The 20,380-nt window shown below is 43.8% G+C and overlaps 1 protein-coding gene across 4 annotated transcripts in view; it reads left to right on the forward strand.

The window, feature by feature from the left end:
- Positions 1-18,979, forward strand: part of LOC118367517 (fucolectin-6-like) — a 55,697-nt gene extending 36,718 nt beyond the window's left edge. For all 4 annotated transcript variants that reach the window (XM_052494397.1, XM_052494395.1, XM_052494396.1 and 1 more), the window contains 4 exons: positions 7,194-7,488; positions 11,281-11,435; positions 14,441-14,723; positions 15,261-18,979. In XM_052494397.1, the coding sequence (XP_052350357.1) occupies positions 7,194-7,488; positions 11,281-11,435; positions 14,441-14,723; positions 15,261-15,432 (905 nt within the window). In that variant the 3' untranslated portion in view covers positions 15,433-18,979. The remainder of the gene's footprint in view (positions 1-7,193; positions 7,489-11,280; positions 11,436-14,440; positions 14,724-15,260) is intronic.
- The last annotated feature ends 1,401 nt before the right edge of the window (positions 18,980-20,380 follow it).

Raw genomic sequence — 20,380 nt, forward strand, 5'->3', positions numbered from 1 at the left:
TCCTACTACACCGGCTCTGACACTCGTCGGATGTGACAGGGCTTGTGAGTGACTACAAAGGGAAACCCAGACGAGAGCTGCCCAGTGATGCGAGCCTACCAGACGAGCGAAATGCCTTTTACGCTCGCTTCGAGGCATGCAACACTGAAGCACCAGCTGTTCTGGATGACTGTGTGATAACGCTCTCGGTAGCCGATGTGAGCAAGACCTTTAAACAGGTCAACATTCACAAAGCCTCGGGGCCAGATGGATTACCAGGACGTGTACTCAAAGCATGCGCGGACCAACTGGCAAGTGTATTCACTGACATTTTCAATCTCTCCCTGACTGAGTCTGTAATACCTACATGTTTCAAGCCGACCACCATAGTCCCTTACCGCCCCGTAGCACTCACGTCGGTAGCCATTAAGTGCTTTGAAAGGCTTGTCATGGCTCACATCTACAGCATCCTCAGATACTCTAGACCCACTCCACCCGCATACCGCACCAACAGATCCACAGATGATGCAATCTCAATCGCACTCCTCAATGCACTTTCCCACCTGGACAAAAGTAACACCTATGTGAGAATGCTGTTCATTGACTAGAGCTCAGCGTTCAACACCATAGTGCCCACAAAGCTTATCACTAAGCTAAGGACCCTGGGACTAAACACCTCCCTCTGCAACTGGATCCTGGACTCCCTGACAGGCCAACCCCAGGTAGTAAGTGTAGGCAACAACACATCTGCCACACTGATCCTCAACACTGGGGCCCCTCAGGGGTGTGTACTTAGTCCCATCCTGTAATCTCTGTTCACCCACGACTGCGTGGCCAAAAACAACTCCAACACCATCATTAAGTTTGCTAACAACACAACAGTGGTGGGCCTGACCACCGACAACGATGTGACAGCCAACAGGGAGGAGGTCCGAGAACTGGCTGTGTGGTGCCAGGACAGCAACCTCTCCCTCAATGTGAGCAAGACAAAGGAGCTGATCATGGACTACAGGAAAAGGTGGGCCGAACAGGCCCCCATTATCATTAACGGGGCTGTAGTGAAGCGGGTCGTTAACAGCTTCTACCCTCAAGCCATAAGACTGCTGAACAACTAATTAAATGGCCTACACTGCTGCTACTCACTGTTTATTATCTGTGAACAGTTACTTCACCCCTACTGACATGTTCAAAAGACCTCAATCATGTGACCTCAATGAAATGTATGAAATGTATCATACAGCCCTTTCAAATCAAATCAAATCAAATTTTATTTGTCACATACACATGGTTAGCAGATGTTAATGCGAGTGTAGCGAAATGCTTGTGCTTCTAGTTCCGACAATGCAGTAATAACCAACAAGTAATCTAGCTAACAATTCCAAAACTACTACCTTATAGACACAAGTGTAAGGGGATAAGAATATGTACATAAAGATATATGAGTGAGTGATGGTACAGAGCGGCATAGGCAAGATACAGTAGATGGTATTGAGTGCAGTATATACATATGAGATGAGTATGTAAACAAAGTGGCATAGTTAAAGTGGCTAGTGATACATGTATTACATAAAGATGCAGTAGATGATATAGAGTACAGTATATACATATACATATGAGATGAATAATGTAGGGTATGTAAACATTATATTAGGTAGCATTGTTTAAAGTGGCTAGTGATATATTTTACATAATTTCCCATCAATTCCCATTATTAAAGTGGCTGGAGTTGAGTCAGTGCGTTGGCAGCAGCCACTCAATGTTAGTGGTGGCTGTTTAACAGTCTGATGGCCTTGAGATAGAAGCTGTTTTTCAGTCTCTCGGTCCCAGCTTTGATGCACCTGTACTGACCTCGCCTTCTGGATGATAGCGGGGTGAACAGGCAGTGGCTCGGGTGGTTGTTGTCCTTGATGATCTTTATGGCCTTCCTGTGACATTGGGTGGTGTAGTTGTCCTGGAGGGCAGGTAGTTTGCCCCCGGTGATGCGTTGTGCAGACCTCCCTACCATCTGGAGAGCCTTATGGTTGTGGGCGGAGCAGTTGCCGTACCAGGCGGTGATACAGCCCGACAGGATGCTCTCGATTGTGCATCTGTAGAAGCTTGTGAGTGCTTTTGGTGACAAGCCGAATTTCTTCAGCCTCCTGAGGTTGAAGAGGCGCTGCTGCAGGAAGAATGTCACAGGAAGGCCATAAAGATCATCAAGGACAACAACCACCCGAGCCACTGCCTGTTCACCCCGCTATCATCCAGAACCCACTTCCTCCCAGTAGGCCGTCTCGTCGTTGTTGGACCAATTCAGTTTGTCTGTGATGTGTACGCCGAGGAACTTAAAACTTACTACCCTCTCCACTACTGTCCCATCAATGCGGATAGGGGGGTGTTCCCTCTGCTGTTTCCTGAAGTCCACAATCAACTCCTTAGTTTTGTTGACGTGGAGTGTGAGGTTATTTTCCTGACACCACACTCCGAGGGCCCTCACTTCCTCCCAGTAGGCCGTCTCGTCGTTGTTGGTAATCAAGCCTACTGAGTTGGAGGCGTGCGTGGCCACGCAGTCGTGGGTGAACAGGGAGTACAGGAGAGGGCTCAGAAAGCACCCTTGTGGGGCCCCAGTGTTGAGGATCAGCGGGGTGGAAATGTTGTTGCCTACCCTCACCACCTGGGGGCGGCCCGTCAGGAAGTCCATTACCCAGTTGCACAGGGCGGGGTCGAGACCCAGGGTCTCGAGCTTGATGACGAGCTTGGAGGGCACTATGGTGTTAAATGTCGAGCTGTAGTCGATGAACAGCATTCTCACATAGGTATTCCTCTTGTCCAGATGGGTTAGGGCAGTGTGCAGTGTGGTTGAGATTGCATCGTCTGTGGACCTATTTGGGTGGTAAGCAAATTGGAGTGGGTCTAGGGTGTCAGGTAGGGTGGAGGTGATATGGTCCTTGACTAGTCTCTCAAAGCACATCATGATGACGGAAGTGGGCCTGCAGTCTTGCGAGGGTTGACACGTTTAAATGTTTTCCTCACGTCGGCTGCAGTGAAGGAGAGTCCGCATGTTTTAGTTGCGGGCCATGTCAGTGGCACTGTATTGTCCTCAAAACGGGCAAAAAAGTTATTTAGTCTGCCTGGGAGCAAGACATCCTGGTCCGTGACGGTGCTGGTTTTCTTTTTGTAATCCGTGATTGACTGTAGACCCTGCCACATACCTCTTGTGTCTGAGCCGTTGAATTGAGATTCTACTTTGTCTCTATACTGACGCTTAGCTTGTTTGATTGCCTTGCGGAGGGAATAGTTACACTGTTTGTATTCAGTCATGTTTCCGGTCACCTTGCCCTGATTAAAAGCAGTGGTTCGCACTTTCAGTTTCACGCGAATGCTGCCATCAATCCACGGTTTCTGGTTTGGGAATGTTTTAATCGTTGCTATGAGAACGACATCTTCAATGCACGTTCTAATGAACTCGCTCACTGAATCAGCGTATTCGTCAATGTTGTTGTCTGACGCAATACGAAACATATCCCAGTCCACGTGATGGAAGCAGTCTTGGAGTGTGGAATCAGATTGGTCGGACCAGCGTTGAACAGACCAGCTTCTTGTTTTAGTTTCTGTCTGTAGGCAGGGATCAACAAAATGGAGTCGTGGTCAGCTTTTCCAAAAGGAGGGCGGGGCAGGGCCTTACATGCGTCAAGGTTTTTCCAGCCCTGGTTGCGCAATCGATATGCTGATAAAATTTAGGGAGTCTTGTTTTCAGATTAGCCTTGTTAAAATCCCCAGCTACAATGAATGCAGCCTCCGGATAAATGGATTCCAGTTTGCAAAGAGTCAAATAAAGTTCGTTCAGAGCCATCGATGTGTCTGCTTGGGGGGGGAATATATACGGCTGTGATTATAATCGAAGAGAATTCCCTTGGTAGATAATGCGGTCGACATTTGATTGTGAGGAATTCTAAATCAGGTGAACAGAAGGACTTGAGTACCTGTATGTTGTTATGATCACACCACGTCACGTTAACCATGAAGCATACGCCCCCGCCCCTCTTCTTACAAGAAAGGTGTTTGTTTCTGTCGTCGCGATGCGTGGAGAAACCCGCTGGCTGCACCGATTCCGATAGCGTCTCTCCAGTGAGCCATGTTTCCGTGAAGCAAAGAAAGTTACAGTCTCTGATGTCCCTCTGGAATGCTACCCTTGCTCGGATTTCATCAACCTTGTTGTCAATAGACTGGACATTGGCGAGAAGAATGCTAGGGAGTGGTGCACAATGTGCCCGTCTCCGGAGTCTGACCAGAAGACCGCTCCATTTCCCCCTTTTACAAAGTCGTTTTTTGGGTCGCCGGCTGGGATCCATTCCGTTGTCCTGGGTGAAAGGCAGTACACAGGATCCGCTTCTCGAAAGTCATATTCTTGGTCGTACTGATGGTGAGTTGACGCTGCTCTTATGTTCAGTAGTTCTTCTCGACTGTATGTAATGAAACCTAAGATGACCTGAGGTACTAATGTAAGAAATAACACGTAAAAAAAAAAAAAAAACTGCATAGTTTCCTAGGAACGCGAAGCGAGGCGGCCATCTCTGTCGGCGCCGGAAGTTTTTACATCAGCCAATGTCACAAAGTGCTATACAGAAACCCAGCCTTAATACCACAAACAGCAAGCAATGCAGATGTAGAAGACCTCTAACCTGTACCCCTGCACACTGACTCGGTAGCGGTACCACCTGCATAAAGCCTTGTTATTGTTATATTATTGTGTTACTTTTATTATTTTTAACTTTAGTTTATTTGGTAAATTTTTTCTTAACTCTTCTTGAACTGCACTGTTTGTTAAGGGGTTGTAAGTAAGAATTTCATGATAAGGTCTACACTTGTATAACAAATAAAGTTTGATTTGATTTTCTGGGCGCTGGGGTCTTGCTGTATCCTGGGGGGAACAAAACTGAGCTCCCTCCATTACCTCTAGTACTGCTCACGACTATACGGGAGTAACCTCTCTTCCCCCAGTCCCCTTCCCTATGTGCTTCTCTTCTGGCAACTTTATGGGACTCGTCCAGCTGGTGAGCAATCAGCCCCTTGATTACTCACAAAGCACAATCAGCACCAATTTGTCCTGGCTGGTGAGCCAGTCGAGACCTGGCACGTCCAGCAGAGGGAGTTGTCACCAGTTCTCGACAATTCTCCCCTTTGTGGCTGACCTGCTTGTACGCCACAACAAACAACATTTCCTAAATACAGGACGGCAGCCTTTTTTTTGGTACAGGCCAGCATTGATTTCAACGTCCATGGACATAGATTTTTGGTCTGGTCCGGACTAAATCTAAACCAATCATAGATTACTGTTTGGTTCAGATTTTGTCCAGTCTGGACCAGCCTTGACTTGGTCCAAACATAGTCTATAAACTACATATTTTCGACATTCATTTAGAACTAAAAATGAACCTGATTTCATTGTCCGGAAAATACATATTTCCACCTTTCATTCAAAACCTAAATTGAACCTAACAATGTCTGGAAAATATGTATTTTATGTTATTTTGATTACTGGGACAATTTTAGTTTTGTGTTGCTGCAATATTGAATTCAAGAGTTGTAAAGGCCCAGTGCACTACTTTGTGAAAAAATACATCTTTATATATTTTTATTCAGATGTTTTAGGGGCTGCTGAAGCACCCTCAGGACCCCTACTTCCCGCGGCTTTGTACAACAGCCTACATTCAATATTAATTATATCTAGTTATTCAGATAAAAAAAAGATGTCCTGGGGAAAAATGGTAAGGGACCAACAGGGACCAACAGGGTGCTGGGTACAGTGGGTACAGTATGCTCATGCTGCCCATGCTGGGGTTGCCAACTTCAGAAACAGCAGACTCATTCTTGAAGGCAGCACGCTTGACCAAAATCTGGCACAGTCATCAAGTTACTCTGCTTTCAATGTCAAAACTCCTGAAAGATGCTTGGTTGTTCTAGTCCACATGCTCTTCTTTTAATACGCAGAAGGTAGGTATCCAACCTTCCAGTTCTGGAACATTGTTATTGAATTTGAAAGACTGTGCACACAGAACTAGACTTTTTGGTCTTTATGTTGAAACATAAGATGCCTTGGCACCCTGGTTCTTTGCACTGGACAGAATAAACTACGCTAGGTGGATTCCTATTCACATCTGAGACATTAAAGCTACCAGCTAACATCAGAAAAAAATCTCTGACTTCTGGGTCCTGCCAAAAACACCATAAAAAGATCTAATGCATGCCAGTTGACCAAGCCCATGAACAGAACAATTAGCTGGTAAAAAAGGAACAGGGCAGGACCTGTTCAAAAATCTTCAACACAAGCAAAGTTCATCACCTCAGCAAACATTCAAAAAACAAGTAACCAGCTGTGCAACACAAGCATGGGGATTCAATTCCTAGATACATGTCCAGACCTTCTGGTTTTGGATAAGCACAAATTATATCATTTTATACTACTACAATTGCTCAGAGAAAAAAATATGTTTCTTTCTTTCAAAAGTAGGGGTCAAAATTATTGACAACCCTAAAGATTCTTAGAAATAAAGTTTAGAATTTGGCCCTACATTCCCGAGCACACAATGACTACATTGTGTAACAATGCAAACTTGTTGGATGCATTTGCAGTTTGTTTTGGTTGTGTTTCAGATTATTTTGTGGCCAATAAAAATTAATTGGTAAATCCATTGTGTCATTTTGGAGTCTCTTTTAATGCAAATAAGAATAGAATACATTTCTAAACACTTCTACATTCATGTGGATGCTGCCATTTTGGTCACATATGCTCCTAAATATTTTGCTTTGTGACCTGCCATTTTATTTTGCATTCTGCTCATAGGAAAATAATCACCCAGAAAAAAACTGTAATTACTAGGCTTCAATGTTCCGATGTTTTCAAGTGACCTGAGAAATAAGTGAGCACAAATTCATTACTGTCATGGTTGAACCATTTCTACAGTGAAAACGGATTGTTTCTAGCACAAACAGATAAAAAAATATATGACTCATATTACCGAGCATACTGTCGGGCATTTGTTTACACCTTGTTCAGTCATGTAACCTCATTAGCTAGTTAGCTAACAATATGGTTACTAAATTAACAGTATATACAAACATTTGTTTTTTTTGCTAAAGAGGACTATCAGCAGATTAGAACACATGTTTATTCTGTTTTGACAGCATCTTTAAATTGTTCCTCTATACTCACTCAATGATGTGTTCCCCTGCAGGAAATCTTGCCTTGCGTGGAAAAGCTACACAGTCAGACCTCATCGAGAACCCATGGCACGGTTACAGTCATGCCTCCAATGCCATTGATGGGAACCGCGATTCACATTTCCATCATGGGTCCTGCACTGCCACTGACGAATCCACTAACCCCTGGTGGAGAGTGGACCTGCTTGATACCTACATAGTCACCTCCATCACCGTCACCAACAGAGGGGATGCTGTTCCTGAGAGGCTTAACGGGGCTGAGATACGAATAGGAAATTCTTTAGTGGACAATGGCATTCATAACCCTCTGTGAGTCAAGATACTGTGGTTTTTGAAATTGTATTTACATTTACATTTAAGTCATTTAGCAGACGCTCTTATCCAGAGCGACTTACAAATTGGTGCATACACCTTATGACAACCAGTGGAACAGCCACTTGCATCTAAATCTTGTTGGGGGGGGAGAAGGATTACCTACCCTTACTTACCCTATCCTAGGTATTCCTTGAAGAGGTGGGGTTTCAGGTGTCTCCGGAAGGTGGTGATTGACTCCGCTGTCCTGGCGTCGTGAGGGAGTTTGTTCCACCATTGGGGGCCAGAGCAGCGAACAGTTTTGACTGGGCTGAGCGGGAACTGTACTTCCTCAGTGGTAGGGAGGCGAGCAGGCCAGAGGTGGATGAACGCAGTGCCCTTGTTTGGGTGTAGGGCCTGATCAGAGCCTGGAGGTACTGAGGTGCCGTTCCCCTCACAGCTCCGTAGGCGAGCACCATGGTCTTGTAGCGGATGCGAGCTTCAACTGGAAGCCAGTGGAGAGAGCGGAGGAGCGGGGTGACGTGAGAGAACTTGGGAAGGTTGAACACCAGACGGGCTGCGGCGTTCTGGATGAGTTGTAGGGGTTTAATGGCACAGGCAGGGAGCCCAGCCAACAGCGAGTTGCAGTAATCAAGACGGGAGATGACAAGTGCCTGGATTAGGACCTGCGCCGCTTCCTGTGTGAGGCAGGGTCGTACTCTGCGGATGTTGTAGAGCATGAACCTACAGGAACGGGACACCGCCTTGATGTTAGTTGAGAACGTCAGGGTGTTGTCCAGGATCACGCCAAGGTTCTTAGCGCTCTGGGAGGAGGACACAATGGAGTTGTCAACCGTGATGGCGAGATCATGGAACGGGCAGTCCTTCCCCGGGAGGAAGAGGAGCTCCGTCTTGCTGAGGTTCAGCTTGAGGTGGTGATCCGTCATCCACACTGATATGTCTGCCAGACATGCAGAGATGCGATTCGCCACCTGGTCATCAGAAGGGGGAAAGGAGAAGATTAATTGTGTGTCGTCTGCATAGCAATGATAGGAGAGACCATGTGAGGTTATGACAGAGCCAAGTGACTTGGTGTATAGCGAGAATAAGAGAGGGCCTAGAACAGAGCCCTGGGGGACACCAGTGGTGAGAGCGCGTGGTGAGGAGACAGATTCTCGCCACGCCACCTGGTAGGAGCGACCTGTCAGGTAGGACGCAATCCAAGCGTGGGCCGCGCCGGAGATGCCCAACTCGGAGAGGGTGGAGAGGAGGATCTGATGGTTCACAGTATCGAAGGCAGCCGATAGGTCTAGAAGGATGAGAGCAGAGGAGAGAGAGTTAGCTTTAGCAGTGCGGAGCGCCTCCGTGATACAGAGAAGAGCAGTCTCAGTTGAATGACTAGTCTTGAAACCTGACTGGTTTGGATCAAGAAGGTCATTCTGAGAGAGATAGCGGTAGAGCTGGCCAAGGACGGCACGCTCAAGAGTTTTGGAGAGAAAAGAGAGAAGGGATACTGGTCTGTAGTTGTTGACATCGGAGGGATCGAGTGTAGGTTTTTTCAGAAGGGGTGCAACTCTCGCTCTCTTGAAGACGGGAGGGACGTAGCCAGCGGTCAGGGATGAGTTGATGAGCGAGGTGAGGTAAGGGAGAAGGTCTCCGGAAATGGTCTGGAGAAGAGAGGAGGGGATAGGGTCAAGCGGGCAGGTTGTTGGGCGGCCGGCCGTCACAAGACGCGAGATTTCATCTGGAGAGAGAGGGGAGAAAGAGGTCAGAGCATAGGGTAGGGCAGTGTGAGCAGAACCAGCGGTGTCGTTTGACTTAGCAAACGAGGATCGGATGTCATCGACCTTCTTTTCAAAATGGTTGACGAAGTCATCTGCAGAGAGGGAGGAGGGAGGGGGAGGATTCAGGAGGGAGGAGAAGGTGGCAAAGAGCTTCCTAGGGTTAGAGGCAGATGCTTGGAACTTAGAATGGTAGAAAGTGGCTTTAGCAGCAGAGACAGAGGAGGAAAATGTAGAGAGGAGGGAGTGAAAGGATGCCAGGTCCGCAGGGAGGCGAGTTTTCCTCCATTTCCGCTCGGCTGCCCGGAGCCCTGTTCTGTGAGCTCGCAATGAGTCGTCGAGCCACGGAGCGGGAGGGGAGGACCGAGCCGGCCTGGAGGATAGGGGACATAGGGAGTCAAAGGATGCAGTAAGGGAGGAGAGGAGGGTTGAGGAGGCAGAATCAGGAGATAGGTTGGAGAAAGTTTGAGCAGAGGGAAGAGAAGATAGGATGGAAGAGGAGAGAGTAGCGGGGGGAGAGAGAGCGAAGGTTGGGACGGCGCGATACCATCCGAGTAGGGGCAGTGTGGGAAGTGTTGGATGAGAGCGAGAGGGAAAAGGATACAAGGTAGTGGTCGGAGACTTGGAGGGGAGTTGCAATGAGGTTAGTGGAAGAACAGCATCTAGTAAAGATGAGGTCAAGCGTATTGCCTGCCTTGTGAGTAGGGGGGAAGGTGAGAGGGTGAGGTCAAAAGAGGAGAGGAGTGGAAAGAAGGAGGCAGAGAGGAATGAGTCAAAGGTAGACGTGGGGAGGTTAAAGTCGCCCAGAACTGTGAGAGGTGAGCCGTCCTCAGGAAAGGAGCTTATCAAGGCATCAAGCTCATTGATGAACTCTCCAAGGGAACCTGGAGGGCGATAAATGATAAGGATGTTAAGCTTGAAAGGGCTGGTAACTGTGACAGCATGGAATTCAAAGGAGGCAATAGACAGATGGGTAAGGGAGAAAGAGAGAAAGACCACTTGGGAGAGATGAGGATCCCGGTGCCACCACCCCGCTGACCAGAAGCTCTCGGGGTGTGCGAGAACACGTGGGCGGACGAGGAGAGAGCAGTAGGAGTAGCAGTGTTATCTGTGGTGATCCATGTTTCCGTCAGTGCCAAGAAGTCAAGGGACTGGAGGGAGGCATAGGCTGAGATGAACTCTGCCTTGTTGGCCGCAGATTGGCAGTTCCAGAGGCTACCGGAGACCTGGAACTCCACGTGGGTCGTACGCGCTGGGACCACCAGGTTAGGTGGTCGCGGCCACGCGGTGTGGAGCGTTTGTATGGTCTGTGCAGAGAGGAGAGAACAGGGATAGACAGACACATAGTTGACAGGCTACAGAAAAGGCTACGCTAATGCAAGGAAATTGGAATGACAAGCGGACTACACGTCTCGAATGTTCAGAAAGTTAGGCTTACGTAGCAAGAATCTTATTGACTAAAATGATTAAAATGATACAGTACTGCTAAAGTAGGCTAGCTGGCAGTAGCTGCGTTGTTGACACTACACTAATCAAGTCGTTCCGTTGAGTGTAATAATTTCTACAGTGCTGCTATTCGGGGGCTAGCTGGCTAGCTAGCAGTGTTGTTTACGTTACGTTGAGTTAAAAGAACGACAATAGCTGGCTAGCGAACCTCAGTGAATTAAGATAATCACTCCAAGGCTACACACACTAAACTACACAATTATCTTGGAAACAAAGACAGCTACAAAGACAGCTATTTACAATGTGTTGTTACTGTTTATGTCCATGAAGAACTCAATTAGAGTGACCAGAATATACATAGTGGACATACTGTACATAAAAACCCATGCAGGCAGGACAGATAGAAACAAGCAATGCTGGTGAAAAGTTTCAACCCTACTCACAGGTTACCACCAGACCACAGGCACAGTTATAGATATCAGCATATCATCTCCTGTGTCTTGTTAATTTAGTTTAAATAAAGTTAGATAGCATATGATGCAGTATCTTGACAGTGGTCAGTAAAACCCATTTCTCTCTCCAGGGTTAAAACAATTCCCTCTGTTCCAGCTGGCAGTTCTCTCACCCTTGCTTTTGACCCAAGTTTCGAAGGACGTTATGTGATTGTGGTTCTACCAGGCCAGAATAGACTTCTGACACTCTGTGAAGTGGAGGTTTACGGATACCTTGCCCCAACTGGTCAGAACTTATATTCATATATTTTATATATACTGTACCAACAGTGGTGGTTCTAGCTTGTCATCTAAACCCTGACCTTTCTTGCCTTCCTTGATGCAAAGTCATTAATTACATCCTCATAAGAAATCTGCCCAACAATTGCATGGTTAATAATGATGACATGAAGGCCACTAAGGTGTTCCTGTGGCATGGTGGACCTCAGGTAGGAGTTGATGAGCTTCTGCTTTGAAAATATCCTCTCTGCTTCAGCTACGGTCACTGGAAGAGTAAGACAAAATATGAGAGCAGTCCAAAAATGTGGATACATTTCTGAGAGCTCCCTTTCGTGTATAAATATCAGCAGCTCAAACAGGGTCATGGTCTTCGATGGGAAGTCAGGCAAGTTCTTCAGTTCCTGTCCAAGCTCTCTGCCAACCAAGTCTGAGTGTTCGTTATAGTGCAGTGTCATACTAAGGGCCTCACATTGCTATGTCAACTCCTCATTTGAGAGACTTTGGAAGGATGACAGCACTCCAAACTTCTCTCCCACATTTTCTCAGTCCTTTCCTGAGGTTGCAGCATCAACAACGACATTGAAAAATGTCACCTCCAGCTTCTTCAGGGCATCACTCAAAGGCTCATCAAATGATTCGTATAAAAAGTGCCGCTTTGTGGACCTCAGCCTTTTTTGTTGTAGAACAGCCATACCCTCACAAATATCCATTAATACCCTCGCAAATATCCATTAATACCCTCGCAAATATCCATTAATACCCTCGCAAATATCCATTAATACCCTCGCAAATATCCATTAATACCCTTGCAAATATCCATTAATACCCTCGCAAATATCCATTAATACCCTCGCAAATATCCATTAATACCCTCGCAAATATCCTTGGCTGACGTTTGTGCAGTCATAAAGCCTGTTGCCCTGCAGTTGCTGAGACCTCTGTCTTTCTGAGAAGAATGACTGCAACATCCACATGCATACTGGGATCCGCTTGCTCACATGTTGGATCTGTCTCAAGATGTCATACCACACCACTGTACAGATGCTGAAGCGGTATGATCCCAGCTCTGACAAGGACTGGGCCTCAATCTTTATCATAGGGTCTTTGGTTAGATCCCTCAACTAAATCAGTGCCTCTCTCACCGCTGCTGCCTGATACCTCAATGGCTCAACACGTATGATAACAATTGCCTAATATATTCAATATGCTACAAACAGAGTGTGTGACTCTCTTTATTATTTTTTAGAGCTTATAGTTTATTCGCCGTTAGTCAGCACCTCTACATACAATAATTTATCTGGGTGTTCGCCAGCTCATGACACACCTACTCATTCCAGGGTTTTTCTTTATTTGTACTATTTTCTACATTGTAGAATAATAGAGAAGACATCAAAACTATGAAACAACATATGGAATCATGTAGTAACCAAAAGGTGTTAAACAAAAACAGATTTTATATTTGGTATTCTTCAAAGTAGCAACCGTTTGCCTTGATGACAGCTTTGCACACTCTTGGCATTCTCTCAACCAGCTTCATGAGGTAGTCACCAGGTGTGCCTTGCTAAAAGTTATTTTGTGGAATTTCTTTCCTTCTTAATGCGTTTGAACCGATCAGTTGTGTTGTGACAATGTAGGGGTGGTATACAGAAGATAGCCCTATTTGGTTAAATACCAAGTCCATATTATGGCAATAACAGCTCAAATAAGTAAAGAGAAACGACAATCCATCATTACTTTTAAGAAAATGTTTTTTCAAGGGGAGTCACAAAAACCATCAAGCGCTATGATGAAACTGGCTCTCATGAGGACCGCTACAGGAAAGGAAGACCCAGAGATAACTCTGTTGCAGAGGATAAGTTCATTAGAGTTACCTCAGAAATTGCAGCCTAATTAAATGCTTAACAGAGTTCAAGTAACAGACACATCTCAACATCAACTGTTCAGAGGAGACTGAGTGAATCAGCCCTTCATGGTCGAATTGCTGCAAAGAAACCACTACTAAAGGACACCAATAAGAAGAAGAGACTTGCTTGGCCAAGAAATACGAGCAATGGACATTAGACCGGTGGAATTCTGTCCTTTGGTCTGATGAGTCCAAATGTGAGATTTTTGGTTCCAACCGCTGTGTCTTTGTGAGACGCATAGTAGGTGAACGGATGATCTCTGCATGTGTAGTTCTCACCGTGAAGCATGGAGGAGGAGCTGTGATGGTGTGGGGGTGCTTTTCTGGTGACACTGTCTGTGATTTATTTAGAATTCAAGGCACACTTAACCAGCATGTCTACCACAGCATTCTGCAGTGATACGCCATCACATCTGGTTTGCTCTTGTGGGACTATCATTTGTTTTTCAACAGGACAATGACCCAAAAACACACCTCCAGGCTGTGTGAGGGCTATTTGACCAAGAAGGAGAGTAACGGAGTGCTGCATGAGATGATCTGGCCTCCACAATCACCCGACCTAGACCCAATTGAGATGGTTTGAGATGAGTTGGACCACAGAGTGAAGGAAAAGCAGATATCAAGTGCTCAGCATATGTGGGAACTCCTTCAAGACGGGTGGAAAATAATTCCAGGTGACTACGTCATGTAGCTGGTTGAGAGAATGCAAAGCTGTCATCAAGGCAAAAGGTGGCTACTTTGAAGAATCTAAAATCTAAAATATATTTTGATTTATTTAACACTTATTTGGTTACTACATGATTCCATATGTGTTATTTCATAGTTTGATGTCTTCACTATTATTCTACAATGTAGAAAATAGTAAAAAATAAAGAAAAACCCTTGAATGAGTAGGTGTGTCCAAACTTTTGACTAGTAGTTTGTATATATATATATATGTATATATAGATTATGAACAGTGTGTTATAAGTACAACTTTTGTTATATTCTCTGTAATGGTAGTCTAAACATTAATCTCTACGATTACAGTGCATGAATATGCTTACACAAGTTCCAACAATTGTTTGATAAGATGATAGTTAATGTGCATTATGCTCTATTTTGTCCAGGAGAGAATGTGGCTCTATATGGAAAGGCCACCCAGTCATCTTTGTATGAGTTTGGCATTCCAGGCAATGCTATTGACGGGAATCGCAACGCTATTTTGATAGGAGGGTCCTGCACCCACACTCTACAGGACATCAACGCCTGGTGGAGGGTGGACCTTCTGAAGACCTACAAAGTGTTCTCCATCATCATCACCAACACAGTCGACGGTGATCCCAGCAGACTCAATGGAGCTGAGATTCGCATTGGAGATTCCCTGAAAGACAACGGCATCAATAATCCTAGGTGAATTACTGTAGGAGAGTTGAGGTCCTATCCTATCAGAAGGCTAGGTGGAGCTATGACCATATTAGTACATTTATCCTGCCTACTTTACTTACTGGGTACCTTAAAGGGGTAATCTGCATTTGGTACATCCATTTTTGGACTTTTAAATTAACGATTTTATACCAATTGATTCTTGAAGTATGTAGCTCATAAATACCTCATGAACTTAGTTCAACATTCATTAGTACCCAAAATATAAACTTGTTTTACTCCAATATTTGTAAACAATGTAGATTGAAATAAATACTGTGTTGTCTCAAAACATTGTTAAAACTATCCTTTTGATGTCATGGTTGGTCAGTCCTTGCATCCATAGGAATTTGAAAGAGGTCACATGAACGCAGCCTCATCCCTCAGCTTTTTACCAAAACAATGGCGGGGTGGCTGCTTTTTTATTGTTTGAACTGCAGACGGGCGGTTAGAGATAGTGGCTAGATATCGACTTGAAATTGATCAGAAGTTGCTATAGTAGTCTGTTTCTGTTTTATCCTGCAGGTGTGCTGTGATCTCCTCTATCCCAGCTGGCAATTCAAGCACCTTCCAGTGTCCGGGCATGGAGGGTCGATATGTCATCGTGGTCATTCCAGGGAGGAAGGAGTACCTGACCTTGTGTGAGGTGGAGGTGTACGGATCACCCCTGGATGGGACTGGGCCTACATGTAACTAAATCAGATCGTTAACTCTTAACAGCACCCTGAAATGTTTGGGGAATGTATTGTCTTACGAAAACAATTCAACTTTTTAGTATACTATCACTATTCTGTAAGTTCGTCTTGCACACTGTTTTTGGATGTTTGGGTATAAATTGACAAACACTTTTTGTAACACTTTTTAAGAACAACTTTCATGAATTATTATGTAGCCTAATTATTGGTTAGACAGTTATCATTCATACCATGAAATGCATGTAATGCTGTAAAGTAATGCTATTATGTTAGAATGAATGGTCCCGCTTTAAATGACGTTCAGATTATAAAGGCTTCATAAAGCCTTAATAATGCCTTCATAAGCAGTACATAAATGTTTACAAATCATCTATAACCATATGTCATGCTTTATAAAGGGTTCATAAATGCAGCATAACTGTGTGACATAATCATCTATATCAAATGTGATATAACCCACTAAGTCAAATATGATATAAACATGTGCTTTATAAAGGGTGACGTGCTGAAGGATGGAAAAAGCTCTAAAGGGATGTCATCTTAGTCACAAGATAAAGTGTGGAAATGGGCAGGGTTTAGCCAAAATGAGTACTTTTTGACTTTTTTTGTTGTCAAGTAGTGACGATGACAAATACTTTACTGAGTAAGGTCACTGCTATAGAATTCTATAGTCACTCCCACTATGCCCAATTTTGAATGGTTGATATCCCAGGCTTCAATGTGCTGTGTGAGCAATAGCCTGAGAACAACATTACACCAAGAAACCCTTACCTTGATGAAAGTCCCCAATCTAAAGACATCGAAAGTGTCTTTCTTCTGGAACCAAGTGACATGTTCCTCAGTACACAAACATGAAAACAACAAAAACGAGCCATACCACACAGTGCTGGGCCCTGTCAAGTCTTTGACACATTCACCCATTTCCCCGCTGAAAGATCAGCCACAAAATGTGGCCACCGTTGTAACATGTTGTAATCAAGCCCTGGTCCCCAGCATGGGAACAGAAGAGGATGATCTGGTGCGGTAGTCTCAGGTTGGACTACTCCAAATCATCTTGGTTCTGACACATAAACGCAAGCTTTGCAGGTCCATCAACCCATTTAGTACCTCTCACACCCTACTGTAACCTGTGGATCATGAGAGAAACGTAATAAATCAGCGGAACGTTAATCACCTACTTATTAACACTTCACGTAGTGTCCAGTAATACTTTGTTTGAAATGAGACCACCTTCGCATGACGCTGTACTTCATTTAAAGTCTGTCTACTTTGGTCATTTATGACACATGCATAAATAAATGCCTTATATCATATGACGCTGTACTTAATATAAGGTCAGACACCTTTGGTCATTCCTAACACATGCATAATGGCTTAATGATGTTAACACAACTGTATTAACACTTAGGGAATTGGCATTAAATGATAAAACAAGAAAACATTAAAGAAATGTTTAAACCGTACAGTACATTTATTACATTCGTACAACAATACAAATACATGACATTTCAAAAAGTCCAGCAATGCCATTACATTGAACATTACACAGGGCTGTGAATAGTCCAGCTTGTCCCTGAGCTGACAGGAGAACGGTTCTTGCCTCCCTTCTTGCTGGAGGTACTGGGTGTTGGTTCCAACCTAAATGAACAACAAAGTTAGCAGGTCTGTTAGGAAAGGTCGTTTGTCACACCATCTAGATAAGGGCATTTCTGTGCTGCACAAGAAACTCTAAACGGGAAGATGGGAAACTCCATTAAATTCGTATTGTTACAATACAGCTATGAAACATGTATGTATGTAGGGGATATATCTGTATTTAGCTGAGCCTGCTAGCTAACTAAATTTTGTCTAGCTAGTAATCGCTGTGAAGTCACCGAAATTATTTGAAAGAATGATTGAGGTAGCTACAGTATGTAATCTAACTCAACACTTAACTACTACCAACACATTTAAATCACAATAAATAAAGGTTAACTTACTTGTTTTTGGATTTGAGAACTCATCACATCACCTGCGTCTCATCAGTAACACTAAAAAAGTACTTCCGTGAATTTTGGAAATGTTCCAAATAAAGTCCCCCACGTAATAGCAGAAAAGTCTTAAAAAAACATTCATGATATATGAAAAATAATTGTCTAAACATTAAACATAGATTTTTAAGTGACATATGCATTACATTTGGGTTTTAAAACATGTTCCAAGGTCAAATAAATGCTCCCAATGCAAATCACCATATATAGAATAGATATTGGCTTAGAGCAATAACTATTCTGGGTGCAGCAGTACAAGTATTGCAGGGAATACTCAATAGGGTCAGGAGAATGAATGTACAGTGGGGAAAACAAGTATTTGATACACTCCCGATTTTGCAGGTTTTCCTACTTACAAAGCATGTAGAGGTCTGTAGGTACACTTCAACTGTGAGAGATGGAATCTAAAATAAAAATCCAGAAAATCACATTGTATGATTTTTAAGTTAATTAATTTGCATCTTATTGCATGACATAAGTATTTGATACATCAGAAAACTGTATATATGGTGTCATTTCATGGGGCTCAAAATAATACGGAATGTGGCCGGCCTTTTACTCCACCCATTCCATTGGCGGCCAGATCACATCATGTGTGCTTACTGCACTACAGAAAACCTGCTAACAAAACAACAGTGCAGAGCATGCTCACTGAATTAAAGAGCAACTACACTTACAAATATACGTTTCTTAGATTTTTCACAGACCTCAAAAGTCTGATGTGGTTTAAGAATTGTTGTGAACACAGAAAATTAAATGTTGTTTTTCTATTAGAAAGTGTGAAAACACTGGGGGAAAACCAGAAAGAATGGGGAAAATCTGAAACCCGGAAAAACAAAACCAAGAAAAAGGAATTTGGTGGGGGAAAAGAAGTAGGCAACTACAACAAACAGACTAACGATTGTAAAAGGCCCTACCAAGGTTTTTTGCTTTGCATGACTGCACTTTAGAGTCTGTGTTCTCCTGCAGCACAGCATGTTGGGGGAAGCTGAAGTCAAGTCCAATATTGACTATGCACCCAAGAGGGAAAGAGGATGGGCCAATCTAGAAATGTTTTAGTGAAATATAATATATAACATTTTGCAGACACTTTTATCCAAAGCGACTTACAGTCATACGTGAATACATTTTTACGTATTATAGGGTGTTGAATCGAACCCAATATCCTGCCGTTGCAATGCTCTACCAAGATGTATGACAGGGTTATAAATGCTTTGTGAAGCCACAATTGAATATGATTTATAAGCTCTTTATTGAGCGGTGCTCATGCCACCCTTTATAAAGCACAGGTTTGTATCATTTTCGACATAGTGGGTTTTGTCCCCTTAGACATTGGTGGTTATGGCGAACAGTTATGAACCCTTTATAAAGCATGGCATACGGTTATAGATGATGTGTAACACATTTCTGTAGTGTTTATGAAGGTTTTCGGAAGCCTTTATAAGCTGCACGTCATTTAAAGTGGGACCAAATTCATGAATAAACTTAATTAATAAATCTGGAATGTTTCCATTGTGTATTTGGTTGTTTGTGTTTCTGGTATGTAAAATAGGTCAATAATCGGGCATTATGCCTTCATCCTTTGAACAACAATCCTCCCTTTGCCACAGTCTGTTCCCTCTGAAGTTGTAACCCTATCTTCTAATTAGGGCCCGAAGTTATGGTCGGGATTACTGAAGATTATTTTATTGCAACTTTTTTGCTTACCGGCCTCATATCATGGCACATTGCGAACAAGGTTTGAAGAACCATAAACATATGAAATTATTGGAGAGTCCATGCCCCAACGAATTGAGGCTGTTTTGAGGGGGAAAGGGGGTGAAACTCATTATTGGGAGGGTGTTCCTAGTTTGTCCACTCAGTGTACATGTGGCCAGTGACCCATAACACCGTGAGAGTACTTCTAGTAGACAAAACAGGTTAAACCTTATTCGACAGCATATACACAGGCCTGAAATATCTCCTACATATTAGTTTTTCTCAATGCAAGACTGCTGTCAATGGCTAACAAGGTAACAATAGTTAAAACAATGAATAAAACATGATAAGCATATATAATGCATATTTATGTTATACTGCATTTTACAGCTTTGTTTTAAAGAAACCATTTTAGGCTCTGTTGCTGCACTCTCCTGGAAGTACAGGTCCACGTATTGCAGGATGTGGTCCACTGCACTGAGCAGAAGGATGTCTGTGTTCTCCTCCCTGTCCAGCTCAGATGAGTAGTTCTTCAGTGGGACAATGTAGGCGGTGGACATGCCAAGCAGAGCCCCAATCCTGGTCATCTACACACGTGTGCATGCACAAACATGGGCGCACACACACACGTTTGTTTTACTATCCTTGTGGGGACCAAACAATGTATTCCCATTCAAACTCCTACTTTCCCTAAACCTAACTCCTAAATCTAATCCATAACCCTAATTCTAATCCTAACTGTGTCCCTGAACCTAACCATTAAACCTAAAATAGGGTTTTTCCTTGTGGGAACCCCACTTCTCTGTATTTTCCTCATTTTACTATCCTAAGATTTCTGGTCCCCATGAGGATAGTAACCCCCCCCACCCACAAAACACACACACACACACACACACACACACACACACAGTGATTAAATCATACTGTATTTTTGATATTTGGTTTGTTTTACTTCCAATATTTGAGATGAATTGAAGCTCCTCTTTTGAACCATATGACGGTGCTGTTGTATTGGAAACATTTCTTCCACTTGGACACAGCAAACCGTGATTCTGCAGTGCTGCTATATTTATTCAGCCTGGTAAAATGGTTAGCAAAACATACAATTCGTTTTAAATTACCATTTAGGACTGACTTAAAGGTGGTCATGTGTACTGTATGCTATAGCATGATTATAGGGCAATGGCCAGGTTGATGTCACCAGGTTGTTCCACTGAGTCTT

The sequence above is a fragment of the Oncorhynchus keta genome, chromosome 34 (assembly GCF_023373465.1).
Source record: "Oncorhynchus keta strain PuntledgeMale-10-30-2019 chromosome 34, Oket_V2, whole genome shotgun sequence".
Lineage (NCBI taxonomy): Eukaryota > Metazoa > Chordata > Actinopteri > Salmoniformes > Salmonidae > Oncorhynchus > Oncorhynchus keta.